The sequence below is a fragment of the Thunnus thynnus genome, chromosome 3 (genome assembly GCF_963924715.1).
Source record: "Thunnus thynnus chromosome 3, fThuThy2.1, whole genome shotgun sequence".
Taxonomy (NCBI): Eukaryota; Metazoa; Chordata; class Actinopteri; order Scombriformes; family Scombridae; genus Thunnus; species Thunnus thynnus.
The window spans coordinates 24874668-24889125 of record NC_089519.1 but is presented as its reverse complement, the minus strand read 5'-3'; the positions used below and the strand labels follow the sequence as shown (position 1 = coordinate 24889125).

The 14458-nt window shown below is 39.1% G+C and overlaps 1 protein-coding gene across 2 annotated transcripts; it reads right to left on the bottom strand.

Moving 5' to 3' along the window:
• Nucleotides 1-1151: 1151 nt before the first annotated feature.
• On the bottom strand, nucleotides 1152-12921 carry mmaa (metabolism of cobalamin associated A). Of its 2 annotated transcripts, none has more exons than XM_067584957.1 (7): nucleotides 12820-12921; nucleotides 12036-12465; nucleotides 10465-10587; nucleotides 10044-10214; nucleotides 8692-8777; nucleotides 5814-5963; nucleotides 1152-2261 (listed from the first exon to the last, which is right to left on the bottom strand). In XM_067584957.1, the coding sequence occupies exons 2-7, from the start codon at nucleotides 12463-12465 to the stop codon at nucleotides 1968-1970; spliced, it is 1254 nt and encodes a 417-aa protein (XP_067441058.1). In that variant the 5' UTR covers nucleotides 12820-12921; the 3' UTR covers nucleotides 1152-1967. The 2 variants fall into 2 exon arrangements, with proteins under 2 accessions (XP_067441058.1, XP_067441057.1); XM_067584956.1 differs by having other exon boundaries at nucleotides 12827-12915.
• Between the last annotated feature and the right edge of the window lie 1537 nt (nucleotides 12922-14458).

Here is a 14458-nt window from a genome sequence, read left to right as displayed (position 1 = left end):
CACCCGGCTAAAAAAAAAACCCATCTGGGTTTGTTTGATTCAACTTTATTTTAATGATTCAGTTACTGGTTGTTCACTCTCTTTTTTAAGGCTCTCCAAGGACTAGCACCTGATTAGATTGCTGAACTCCTGATCCAGGAGATTGGATGTTTGTCATCAGAGCTCCAAAGCTCTGGATCAGTCTGCCATAAGAGCTTAGAGAAGTCTGCTCTTTTAAAAAAAATGTATTCTTATAAAAAGGCTTTTTAATCACACTATTATAACTCTAATGTTCATATACTGCTTTAAAGTGCTTGTTTTAACAAGTATTGTCTTTTTGCTCTTGCTCTGTATCTGCTTTGTACAAAAAGAGTGCTTTATAAACTTTTATTATTTATTATTAACAATAGAATATGTCAGACAAAGGCCTTACAAAGGTAGGATTTCATGCCTGTTGTGTTGGATTGCATTATATTATATATGATTATTTTATATTGTACAATATATATTATAGACATTTCCTGACATTTTATAGACTGAATGATAAACTGATTAATTGAAAAAAGATTTGACAGATTAATTCATGATTGCCGATATTTTAAGCAGGATATTCTCATAATATATGTGATTTCTGTGATTTGGGAAATCCCCCTCCTGTAGATTATACAAGCACAGTCAATGATAGTGGACTCTACTTTACCCTTAAGACAGCAGTCTCTCTGTTTAAATTAATAAAGTAGCTGCACAGCAGTTATGAGTGTGTGGCTTTGCCTTTTGATCTCTGGTGGTGTCCAGGAGTGCAGTGCATTATGAAATAAATCCTGAAAATATTTTTTTAATATTTTGCCTGGATTAGAAGCAACCGTGCGGCTGACTCAGTCTGAGGATACGTAGCACCGACATTTCTGGCTCCAGAATGAGAAAAAATTTTTTATCACATCTTTGACAAATCTCTGGACCAATATTCATAGAGGTTACATTAATCACTCCCTCTTTTTCATATCATAGACAAACACAAGGCGAGAGAAAATCCCAGCCAACTGTACTGACAGATTTAATGTTATTCACTTATCCACTTACATTTCTGAATCATATCATTCTTTTTATATTTTATATTTTAATTATTCCACTCAGAAACAAAAAGAGAAGATAAAACAAACTTTCAAAGTCCATTTGCTTTTCCAAGGAAAATTTTTATTTGTTATTAGAGCAATGTCCATAGCAGTTTAACAAGAGAAACAAGAATAAGAGACCATATAAACCCTACTTCTCTTAACCTGTTCCTCCCATTACCACTTTTCCTTTTGAGTTAAAAGTAGTGTGTATTAATAATCCATGAGTGTGAGTGGTGGGCAGAAGTGCCAGTGAAAACTGCTCACCACAGATCATACTCCAACTACAGTAATTTGTCAATATTTATGGTATGAACATGTCACAGCTTCACCCTCTAATGACCCTTGAAGTAAAAGTGATGGGTATTGTGCAAACCATTTTCAAAGTGTAACAACGTGGACTTTACAATCCTTCCGATGTTTTGAGCTTATCACTCTAAAACTGTTCATGATTGTCTGCAGTGTTCTTGTCCAAGAGGACAGTCCCAATATCTGCTTTAGAATGACAAACTGCTGACAGCAAAACATTTCAAATCTCACAGCAATGTTTGACGACTTCCTCACAATTGAAAAGTTTAATTTTGATGTCTACAGTCCAAATGTGAATGTGTCCTGAAGCTGTAGGAGAAAAGTGACAATTGCCCTGTCCTGATTTGGTTAAAAGCAGGCTGGAGCTTCTGTGGAGGGGTGACTTCTATCTTAGGTAATTTGAATTTCAGATTCAGTGTAAAAAGAGCAAGACTGCTTCCTTTTGCACAAACCTCAGAATCAAGGTCACAGATTCTCACTCTGTCCTGCTTTATTTGGCACCAAGTGGCCCTGATCAGCAACAAGGCGTCCATCCATCCTCCTCCAAAAGAGCAGTCCCAGTGATAACTATGATGACGATGATGATACGAAGGCTTTGAGAAGCAGATCAGAAGCCAGGCCAGGGGAGATGGCTCCTCTAGTCACCCTCTCCTCGAGGTGTGGTAGAGCCTCTCTGACACTGGGGTGATTCTGGAAATGGGAGAGGACGTTCTCCTGGATCAAACTCCACATCCAAACCTTCTGCTGGGCCCTCCGCCGGCCCTGTAGGTCACCACTGGCCAACATGGCTTCCCGGTATGACTCCATCTTGGCCCAGAGCTCTGGGATGCCCTCACCGGTGTGAGAGGAGGCGCGCACCACCTGAGGAGGGAGTTAGGGGGGAGGGGTGCGGGATGCATGTGTGAATTCAAAACGTCTCTTTTTCCACCAACCAGGCTGCTCTCTGGGCAGCTTTTTAGCCCGAAGGTGTCACCAAAGGCACCGAAAGATGTTCCGTCTGCCATACTTATATCATTATGAAAAGTTTTAAATGGTATATGTACATCTGTCTCATATTTAAGATCAGTGTGGAATGGGAATCCTCCTTTGAGCCACTTCATTTAACTCATGGACCCTTTACCCTTAAGGAAAACAACAGCAGCTGCCAGAGGAGAGGTGACAGTATTGTCCTATTCACATCCAGGAAAAATTGGACTTTTCTGTGAGAGCAGCAAACCTCTACATGAGCAGCAAAAACAAACCCTTGTAAATAATGAAGTGAACTGCAAAGAGCATTTTTGAAATACAAAAAAATGTAAAATGTGGTTAAAATTGTCCTGGTGACACATGACACATAACCACAGCCTCCCTGGTACAATTCCAGCCGCGGACCTCTGTTCCATGTCATAACCCCCCCTCTTTCTCCCCTTTTTCCTGTCTGTACTGTCAGTTGTCCAATGAAGGCAAAAATGCCACGAAAATCTTAAAATAAAGACTTACTCATGAGTGATCTGGTGTTTTATACTTGTTCAAGAGAGAACAAAATGCTGCATTACATTTTTTTCTTCTTATTTTCATTCCAACTTCACTATGTAAAATGCTTTAGTTGAGTAGTGAAAACGGGTACAAACTAGGGTTTGTTCACACTCACATTCATGTTTTTAATGTCAGTGTTAATTGATGCACATCGTCTTCAATAAATAAAAAAATAAACTAGACCTGAAATGACTAATTGCTAGTAAATTAAAGCCGGCTATTTTGATAATGATTAATGGTTTTAATTATCCTTTTAAGCCCCCTCCACTCTAAAATGTATGTTCCTATCATTCCTGGACAACTGGCAAAGTGAATAGTTTTGATTTTCTTCGTCTTCTATGATGGTAAATTAAATATCTTTTGACATTTGACAACGTCACCTCGGACTCATGATGCAAATTTTTTGCCATTTGGTGGTATTCTATAGACCAAATGATTCAATGATTAATTGAGAAAATAATTGATAGATCCTTAATGAATCAATAATGATAATGATCATAAGTTGAACACAACTATTGAAATAAATACGTCAAACATCACATGACAAACTGTGTGGGTTTCTTCTCTAAAAAAAACCTTTGACATACACCATGTCTCCGTGCATTAAACTATTTTTAAAAATAAATAAAATATTTGTTTTAATGTAATCTGTAGCACTTAATTCTAGAGTTGCTGTTCCTTTTCCTTTCTATGGGACTTTAATATATTTAAGAATTATCTGCAGTGCACCTCAGTCCTGAAAGAAGCTGTCATGTCACTTCACAAACAGTGTGGGTATAACACCTTGTTCACACAAGCATCCTGGGGATAAATGTCACTTTATGTGTTTAGTACTTCAATAAGTGACTTCATGTCTCTTTTCTGAGCTTGCTGCAGATTCAAGAGCACATGATGAAATTCAGGGTAATGTTCAAACTCAAAGCAGACACAAAAGTGAAAGTGCCTCAGATTAAAAGGAATAAAAAAAAAGTTAGGGCAGTCAGATGTGCATTTAGGACTCATGAAATTGCTTATATAACAGTTAACCTTCTGTTATTTATCACTTCATTACACGCTGTGAATAAAGAGGAGCAAGGGGAGTTTAGAGGAAGTGCTAGAGATAGGACTACAGTGTTGATGTAAAATAAATCTCACAGATCCTTCACAATCTCCAGGCAGTGTAATGAAATTACACGTATCATTGGGAGATAATTTGCATCAACTGGCAATTGGCAAAGTTGAATTTGACAGCCGGGTAAATATTGGAGGCCTGTGATCAACAGCCAATTATGAATCATCTAATTACATCATGAAGATAATCACTTTACAAGGACTGGATTCAAATCTGATGCAAAAACAGGAAATCAAACTTTGAGAGACTAACTGAACTGCATGTTCGCTAATTATCTTCTTTTAAAGGGTAAGTAAAAAAAATAACAAAATACATATTGCCTTACCTGAACCTTCTGGGAGATGAAACATCTTAAAAATCCCTTTGAGAATAAATAAGTCTTGATGTGAGATTTTAATTGAGTAAAAGTGATGTCTATTGAGTAATTTTCTCAGTACCTTCAGTGTCACGGACACTACTCAACTGTTTTCACAAGCTGAGTAGTATTACCCTAAATACACTTTGACATGTAAAATTGTAAAGTGCCACTTTAAGACCAAGACATGAATAAAGAACTACTCATACTCAAGGTTAACTTTGATGATTGGTGACGGGTAAATGACATTGATAACTGAGGATCCATATTGTTAGTAAAGCTGAAACAATTAGTCGACTGACAAAAAAAAATCAGCAAACTATTTTGGTAACAAATTAATCCCTTTTAGGGTTTTTTAAAACATGTATATTTATTCATTGGCAGTGGTTTTTATCAAAAGTGACTTACACTTGAGTTACAATTCAAGCCACAGAAGAGAAGGAGATGTTTTTTTTTTAAGAAAAAACCCCAAACAATCTGTGCTTCAAATGTGATGATGTGAGACTTTTCTATGTTTTAAGTCATTGTAAAATGAATCTCTTTGGATTTTGCACTGTTGGTCGAATAAAACGAGGTATTTGAAGAGGAATTCTTGATAGATATTTTGATAGACATTTCTGACATTTTATCAGCCGAATGATTAATCTGTTAATTGAGAAAATGATCTGCAGATTGTTAGTAAAAGTGTCATTTATGTTTTCATGCAGAGCGAGGAAGACAAAAGGCAGACTGTTGAAGACGAGAGACAATGCGAGCATAAATCACAGATTACGGTACTTTAGGCCAAACAGACAGACGCAAAAAAGGGCAGGATAGCAAAGGTAATACAGAGAGGGAGACTATGAGAGCAGCCTATCAGCTTTAATGTGAGTGTTGGGGCTTCTAATAAGCAAAATGCATGACGCAGCAGCCGAGTATTCAGAGCAGCGGTGGGGGGAGGTGGGGATGGGAAGGTGGGGATGGGGGTGTTGCCTGGCAGCTTGCCCAGTGGGCAGATGCTGCATTGGGCTGGGAAAACAAAGGGACAAGGCCAGGCAGGCAGGCAGGCAGGCAGGCAGGCAGGCAGGCAGGCAGGCGGGTGAGCTGGGATGTGCGGGGAGGGGTGAGACACTGCAGTACTGGAACCATAATGCTATGACATCATCACCATCATCATCATTATCATCCTCCTCCCCCTCCCTACTCCTGGGTTAGCTGACCTCTCTGTGGGATGTCTTGTTGGGTCCACGGAGTAGTAATACTTGCTCTGTGGCTGCCCAATGGGTCAAATGTTGAACATTTGTCAATTATCCTTTTTATTTTTTTATTTTTTTAAGTCCTAATCATTCTATTTCTGGCTTTCTCTCTCATCACGCTATCTATACACACACACACACACACACACACACACACACACACACACAGTCATTATCTTACACACATACACACACACCTTTGGGTTCCAGGACTTGGAGCTTCTCCTGAGCAGCTTGAGTGCGCTGGTGTATTCAGTCTGGATCCTTCTGGCCGGCACCACCAGGTCTCCATCCGATTTCGTCACCACCACCAAATCGGCCCTCTCGATGATGCCCCTCTTGATACCCTGGAGAAAGATTTTGGCATTAGGGAGGGGGGCTAATTAACTTCTCAAAAACACTGTAAATAAATCTGATGTCTAGACGTCTAATCTGCTGAGGGATCTGCCTGCAGAGAGATGGATGGATGGAGTGATGGTTGGCTGCTGCTGCCAGTTTACTATAAAGCAGGAAGCAATACAATCTGTTATTGTTACTTTGTACCCATCCCTCACTGACGTCAGCTTCTGTCTGATGCAAACAAAGAAAGTAATTGAGCTCATATAAAAAAGTAATCCTAAAAAGTGCCTTTCACCTGTTGAAATGCAGTTTCAGTTCAGGTTTTTGTATCCAGTAAAGTAGCTACTTCAATTATAACTACAGCTGTCAATGCTTGTGCTGCTTTCTATTAAGATGGGGTTTTTTTGCACACTTGAGTCACGCAGTATGTCGAATCTCAGTGCAATTGAACATCTATATGTCACATGGTGTTGTGACCTGCAGGATATAGTTTAAACTACTGTAATTGTCTGTGTTGTTGAGGATACTGTACTTGCAATCTGAATAAAAAAAAAGGTTTATTGTTTGTGTATTAGTATGATTCATTTTAATGTTTCTATAGCAATATGTTTCATTTAAGATTTAATCAAAATAATTAAAACAAATACCACTTGTGCTGTCTAATGCACCACTATAAATCACCATAATATTAATCATAATGAGTTAGGCTAATTAGGGGATTCATTTAACTAATTAATTAATTAACACATTTTGCCAACATACTTATGTTTACATGCATGAATACTTGTATATACTTGTATTTCTAGATATCAGTTCCTTCTTTGTGAATATAAATTTATGTAGTTAAAAAATGAAGATTAGGACATCAGTTTACTCTAAGTGAATCTGTAATGTAAGAAAGTAGAAGGTGAAATCAAAATTAGTTTTTACTTCGTAAACTCAAACTAACAACTAGATTGTGCAGAAATAAACAAATCTCAAGTTTGCATAATGTACTGCTCCTATATGCCCAGACCTAATTACAGGATATACTAAGGACAACAGGAGCAAAGTAACAAGGAATAATTTACAGTAAACTGCATTAAATGTAGTTTTGTTCTAACCACTGTTAGAACCAACAACCTAACCTGCCAGATAAGACTTGAGCATTATTAAACAAAGCACATCTAATAATCTCCTTCCAGTTCCAAATAGATGCAATGAGATCTGCGGCCTCATTTTTAACAGTTGCGTACGCACATAACAGAGCTTGAAAGAGGTATACGTCACTCCCCACACAAAAGTTGTAATCTATAAAAAACTTGATGGGTGCGCACCTGAACATATACTCTGACCCATGCGCAAAAACATTCTGAAGACAGGAGAAATTGGACACAGATGGTGAGGTGGTGAATTGAAGTCAAGCTGTATAATGATCCTCACACACATTTAATTTCACTTCGTATCAAACGTTAACTATAGATCCACGTTATCATAAACATTCAAACCAGCAGTGTTATCTGTACTTGCACTTGTAGTGAGCCATAACTACTCCATAAGCACCTTTCAATTTGAAAAGATATAAGCCAACTCAAATCTTAAATCAAAGTCCGCTCAACATTTCATCAGCACTGTCTCACCATCACATCCCCTTCACCCCCAAAGAACGGGGGAGAGGGTCAGCTGTGGAGCAGCTGCTGCTGAAATGAATGATGTCAGGATGTGGCAGGTGGCAGGATTCTGGAAAGTCTGGCTTGTCATTCCCCGAAAATGTGAATATATATAGTTGTAGAAATCCAAGATGACATCAAATAACTTAACTTAAACAAACGTAACTTAAAAATAATTTCAGAACAGAGCGCTATTAAATTTCTAATAATATCTTCTAATACTGTGCATATATCACCTAAGTATCATATAATTTTAGTTGTCATTTAGTTTTTGTGTGTAAAATCACCACAGTGAACACATGAATGTGCTGTCAGACGCACAGAACGCACTGGAGACACCACAGTGGCTGCCACACACACTTTGCCTCCTCCAGTCACCTCATCGGCACATCTTCACCACCTGCACTCATATATGGATTGTGTAAATTAGAGAATCACCTGTATGCTGGATTTTGGAGTAAATATAAATGAATCCAGTGTTTATTGTATTGTAGATATTGAATGTGTGGTGTTAAAACTACTTAAAACTGGTAAACTAGGAACTGGCCCGCTGCAGGGTGTGGTAAGAACTTAACCAGAACTGTCTGACTTTACAATCCACATGTTTATTGAAGTTGTATATGGTTGTTTTGGGTTAAACACATAACTTCAAGAAGTCCAAAAAGGGGGAAATAAAACAGTAGAAGTTCATGGCTGTTCCTCTGCAGCTGCCAGAGCACAAGTGACAAGCGAGAGGGCCGATACACTGACTCTCGACACTGATTGGTCAGGCCTCTCAAGACAGACAGACTTATTGGTCCAGTGAAAGAAACACATGTACATTAATATTCATGAATACTTTTGTGTCGACCATTCATGGTTGCATGTGGGCGTGTAAAGGGCTGGAGATGAGGTGGATTGTGATTTATAAAGGGAAAAATATATGCATTTGTGCATACGCGTAGTTTTATAAATCTGATTATTTTTTGGTGCACGCTATTTTCACCTTTTCTGCACATGTACACTTTTAGTATGGATCCTATGCACTGTTTTATAAATGAGACCCCTGGAGCTGATGGGCTTGTTGCTGCTGATGTTTTTCACTGACCTGCAGTTCATCGCCCCCTGCTGGTGGAATCAGCAACACAAACATGTCAACCATGTCAGCCACTGCAAACTCCGACTGGCCCACACCTGGAAAAGAAAGACAGATTTAACCGTCACTTCTGACCAGCAATATGATAAGATGTGATGATGACCACCAAAAAACCGTAAGAAAAACAACTGTGATAAATCCACAATTAACTGCTACGTCTTTTAATGTATCTTAGAGAGTTACAGTGCAGGTTCGCCTGTGTAGGGCAAATCTGATTTATCAGTATGACAGGAGAAAAGTAAAAAATGTTTAAAAACATGTTTATAAATGCTTTTGAATAATCATGAGCTTCCACAAACACAGTGAAGGCGAATTTAGCCTCTGGGTCAAAGTTTCTGGTGAATTAGAATTAGATGAATGAATTACTTACTATGCATACTTGCTGAGATTCTTACTCTTAATGTCTTAATTATTTGATCAGATACTTCCTAATTTAAAACAAAATTTTGTAAATGTTTTACTTTTTCTTTTTTCTTAAGGAAGTGCTAAAACTAGTTTTGGCTTATTTTGATGAATGCAAAAAAAGTTGGAGGGTTGTAGAAAAACATTTTTTTTACATTTATACTTAGGTCTCTAGTTTGTGGTTGTAAAGTTTCATGAGGCTGTGATTATCCTAAAGGTCACAATAGCTCATTTTATACAGTGAGGTCAAGTTTCAAAAAATGGTCACACTACAATGAAATGGCTCCTATGGGGACTAACATCATCACACATTAATGCGATTGGGCTCATTGAATCCACAAGAGTCTTAGCTTTCCAGTCATACCAAATTTATGCAATTCCAAGTCTGTTTAGGGACTCCAGTATGCAGAAATATTCAAATACATCATTTTTAGAATAGGCAAAAATAACACATTTATACTGCAGGCAAAAAACTGCATTGCATTTGCCAAAAACCTCATGGGATTAGCATAAAGTGGGCATGTCTGTAATTGAGAGACTCGTGGGTACCCATAGAACATATTTTCATTTGATGTCTTGAGGTGAGAGGTCAAGGGAACCCTTTGAAAATGGCCATGCCAGTTTTTCCCTTGCCAAAATTTAGCCTAACTTTGGAGCGTTATTAAGCCCCCTTCCCACTAGCATGACATAGTTGGTACCAATGGATGCCTTAGGTCGCCTAGTTTCATATGATACCAGTATCACTTTAAAACTAAGCCCGCAACAGCCTCTGAAAGACTGTAATATCAAAATCCTCGGGGAGTGGAAGAGGTTAAAAATAAAATTTGAGCCTGCTGAGTAAATATAGCAGTAGTGAAAGTTAATTTTGAGATACACATGTAAATCAGTCCAGCATGTCTTACCAACAGTCTCTACAAGGACAATGTCATATCCTGCCCCTTCACAGAGAACAATGGCCTCGTTGGTTGTTCTGGTGACTCCACCAAGTGTTCCAGAGGCTGGCGATGGCCTGATGAAAGCATTCATGTCCCTGGAGAGTTCAGTCATACGAGTCTTGTCACCCAACAGAGAGCCTGCAACAAGAGCGATGTTCCAGTTTGCAGCATAAATTAAATGACATTTGTTAGCAGTTATAGTGCTGTTGTTGATTGTACAATGATTTCAGCCTAATCAGAACATAGGCAGCTAAGTAATCACTAGAACTATAAAATATTTTTTTACAAAACAAATTACAATTTCCCATTGTGCGTTGTAAAGCACCATTATCCCAATAACAAATGTTCATCAGTATCGTATGTTGACGATCTGTGTCGCAGATGCTACCTCCTGTAGTGCAGGAGGACGGGTCAACAGCCAGCACCGATACTTTATGTCCACGTCCTGTTAACATCTTCCCCACAACTTCGATGAAGGACGACTTCCCTGCTCCTGGAGGACCGGACAGACCTGAGAAATAAGCAAAGAGATCAAATCAGCAACAAATGGCACAAAAAACTGTTTCGTTTGTTTTTTTTTTACATAGGGCTGGGCAATAATTCAACATTATCATACATTTACTTTCAGCAAAATCACAATCATACAGTATGGTTTGTAATGTTATAGTTCAACAAATTTCTGTTGCCCATATTTGGGGATTTCTACTCCATTTAAAATCAGAACACAAACATGATGCTTATGCTGACTTGAACTGACGGCCCTGTGCGGTAAATAAATCAAATACCATGTGTACCAACAGCATCATAACCAATGCAGTCTGATAAACACATATTTCACATGTAAACTTGTGTTGCACCACCATGTTTAAACAGTAGCCCAGAATGGACAACCCAAACACTGGCTCTAGAGAGCCTTTCGCATTTTTCGTGGCCACTGTAGGTTCTCCTCATTGACTGTGTACAAGTATGGATGACGCGTCTCCACTTACTACCACTATGCAAAAGTGAAGCCAAAATATCTCCCTTCCAGGAGATGCCATCTTGCTTGTGTAACATTATTTGGAGCCAGAGTCTAGCAGTAGAGTCAAGCAGCAGGATTACGGCCTGTGGGACACAACCCATCAGCTGTCCCCCCATCTGACAGAGGTTTGAGTGCAGATGTCACAGCTGTCAATCACGATGTCACTCTCCCTTTTTATATCATTAAATAACAAATTAAAAACAAACTTATTAGAAAAACGAGCACTTTAACAAGCATCAGTTTGATAACAATGACATAAAATGAAAAGAAAACTTCTTTGGGAAACATTTACTTGACGTGTACTCTGACTTTTTAGATTGGCCCATGTCTGCTAACGTGGAGGGGGCAGGACCTATACTGCAGCCAGCCACCAGGAGGCAATCAAGATATTTTGGTTTCACTTTTGGGGAGCTGTCATGACATCTATATTTATATATAATCAATGGTTCTGCTGCACGCTTGGAAAGGGAGGGGGAGTGAAGGAGGGATTCTGTTGTTTGCTAACTGCAACCTCACCGCTAGTTGCCACTAAATCTTACACACTGGTCCTTTAAAGCCAATTGTGGTCCAGTATTCAACTTATACAAGTGTGATGTGGAAACTTGAAGCCTCCACTGCACACACACTGAGAACTGACTTTTCAGTGAAGTAGGAGACATCTTGTGTCCAGCAGTTCAACTTTTGAAATGAAATATATTTGCACATTCATAGATTCTGGAATTTTTAATGAGGGAGAAGGAGTGGATGCCTTTTTAAGGATTTCAATATCAGACAATATTATTGCTCCAAGCAGAGTATTTCTACATGTCTTAATATATGTCTGGGAGGGATATTTAAGGGAAGAAAAACATCCCCAGTTCACACATAATGAAATATCGTTCCCTTGGCCTTGTCTTCTCTCTCAAACCCAGATGAATACAGAAACCCAGACCACACACCTACTCTAAAGGCCACCGGCTTCCCCCCGTTACGACTCTCCTGCTCCCTCCTGTAGGCCAGCACCCTCTGCAGCAGCACCTGGGCCAGTTCTTTCTTCCTGGGATGCTGGGTTTCCACCAAGGTGATGGACTCGGCCAGAGATGCCCGCTGTCCTCCTATCAGCCCCTCATAGAGTTTATTCAGCAGCCTCTGCTCAGGCCCACTCAGGTCCTGTATGTGCTGGCTGAGGGCTGTGCTCACACCTCTCCTGTGCTGGTAGCTGTGACCCGGAACTGTACTCTGGTGACAGGGGTGGGAACCAGTGAAGACCCGTTGATGGAGGCAGCATGTCCTGGCGGCTGAAGGGACAGTGAGTGAAGAGGGAAGGGAGGTGATGTGGCGGAGGAGAGAGAAGCTAAACCGCCCCATCTTGTGGTACATAAGGGGCATCTGGGAGGATAAACAGGAGAAAAACAGTGAGGCAATTGTGATTTTTTAAACTCATTGACGCTAGCTACAATGTTTTAGGATTTAGGTAACGGACAAAAAGGAAGACTTGACCGTTTTTCAAGCTAAAACATTCATTGTTAGCGGCGACAAAACTAAACACTAACAGCAAAGTTACAAAACTTGCCGTTGACCGTTTTAACGGTTACTACGTTCCACTGAACGTTACCGCCGCCGTTAACTTACGTCAATGCAATGTTAGCCCGTACTGTAAGTGTATACAGTTGTCAAAGATAAACCTAATAAACAATTTAGACAAAAATGTTAATGAAGTTTGAAACGACAATTCACGCTGACCTCGTACCAGCTGAACGGAGGTGTTACAGGTTACATGGTCCACGGTTGTTTCATTCATTCTCTTCCTGTTTCCGCTGACGTATGGCACCGCCCCCCACAAATACTTCCGTCATACATTTACACAATAAAAAAATATCTTCTAAACTCTAAAAATAAAGATATGAACAAAACGTAACGGCATATATCAAACATGTAAAATAAACTCAATATTACAAGATGTGGATAAAATGAACGCCGCAAATAAAAACAAATTGATGACAGTGGACAACTTCAGCCAGCAGATGGCAGCAGAGGTCAATTTTTGCATCACATCTGAAAAAAAACAAGCTGGCTCCTTTGAATGCTTGATGATATTTTGTTGTGTTTCTCAAATTGCTAAATTGTAGCCTATTTGCGGGTAGCAAATGTGTGCTTTCCCTCATTGAACATTTCCACTGACTTTTTGTCCAAAAATGAGCAGTTGGGCCCCTGTTAACTCTCACATTCCTATATAGTAATATTACATAGCCTTGGGTTGGCTGTGTGGAAGTTTAACACAAATTAATTTAGGAATATGCACCATGCAAGACAATTTTAAATAATTCAGGTCTTAAAGCTATATTTCAACAAAGGGCTTCAAGATGGGGTGATAAAGTAGGACCCAGTTGTCAAGGTCATTATTGTGTCAGTTGACATTGTGCTTTAGTGGTGCATATTTCTGTATTTCCAAACAACATTACAGTTAATCAAATTACCACAACACAACTGCCACACAGTAAACCTGCCTTCTGGGGCCTTCGGGGGTGTCTGGTATGCTTTGCCCAGTAGGTAATCCAGAATTGGTTCTTGTAACATTAATGAATGTTTGGTGTAAAGTTTGACTTTATCATGCTTTTTGAATTTCTAATTGTCAACACTTGTTTATCCTCATTGTTTCATTGGTTATATTCTTTAAACACATGAAGCTTTTTTTTTTTTTAGAGAGGCCTTTCATAGTCAAAGCTACTTAAACAATTACACTCAAACGGTGTAATTGTTAAGAACTTTGTTGTTAGGCTCTTGGATATTATAGACAATAAAACAATAAGAAATTCATAGGCCTACATTAGCATATATTTAGTAAAACACTAGAAGTTAGAGTTTAAATATTACAGTAAAAACAAATCTGAAGAATCAGCACCCGCAGAGTCAGACACAGACTACACCTGGAGAAACTGCAACAGAGACCGCCACTGGAGAATTGGGCTGTTCAGCCACAGCAGGTGCTGCAACTCAACCACAGACTAATCCTTGGCGCATATTCCATTGTCTTGTGAGACAGAAAGAAGCCAACAACAACAACAAAAAAACCCCAAATAAAATAAGAATACGTACAGCCAACAAGAATACACAAAAACTGTATACACACAGACATCTTTATGTGTCTTAAAACAATAGTGAGATGCCCATATGTACATGACAAGAGGTTTTTCTCGCTGTAATCGTTCCTCCTGCTAATACTGGTCATTAAAAGATCCCATCCTGTGCTTACACTGTAAGTGATGTGGGACAGAATCCACAGTCCATGTTTTTTGCAAATATTTATTTAAAAGTTTTTCTGAAGTCTATATGAGGCTTCAGCACTCTGAGTTGGTTTAATCAAGCAGATGTCCTCAAAAGT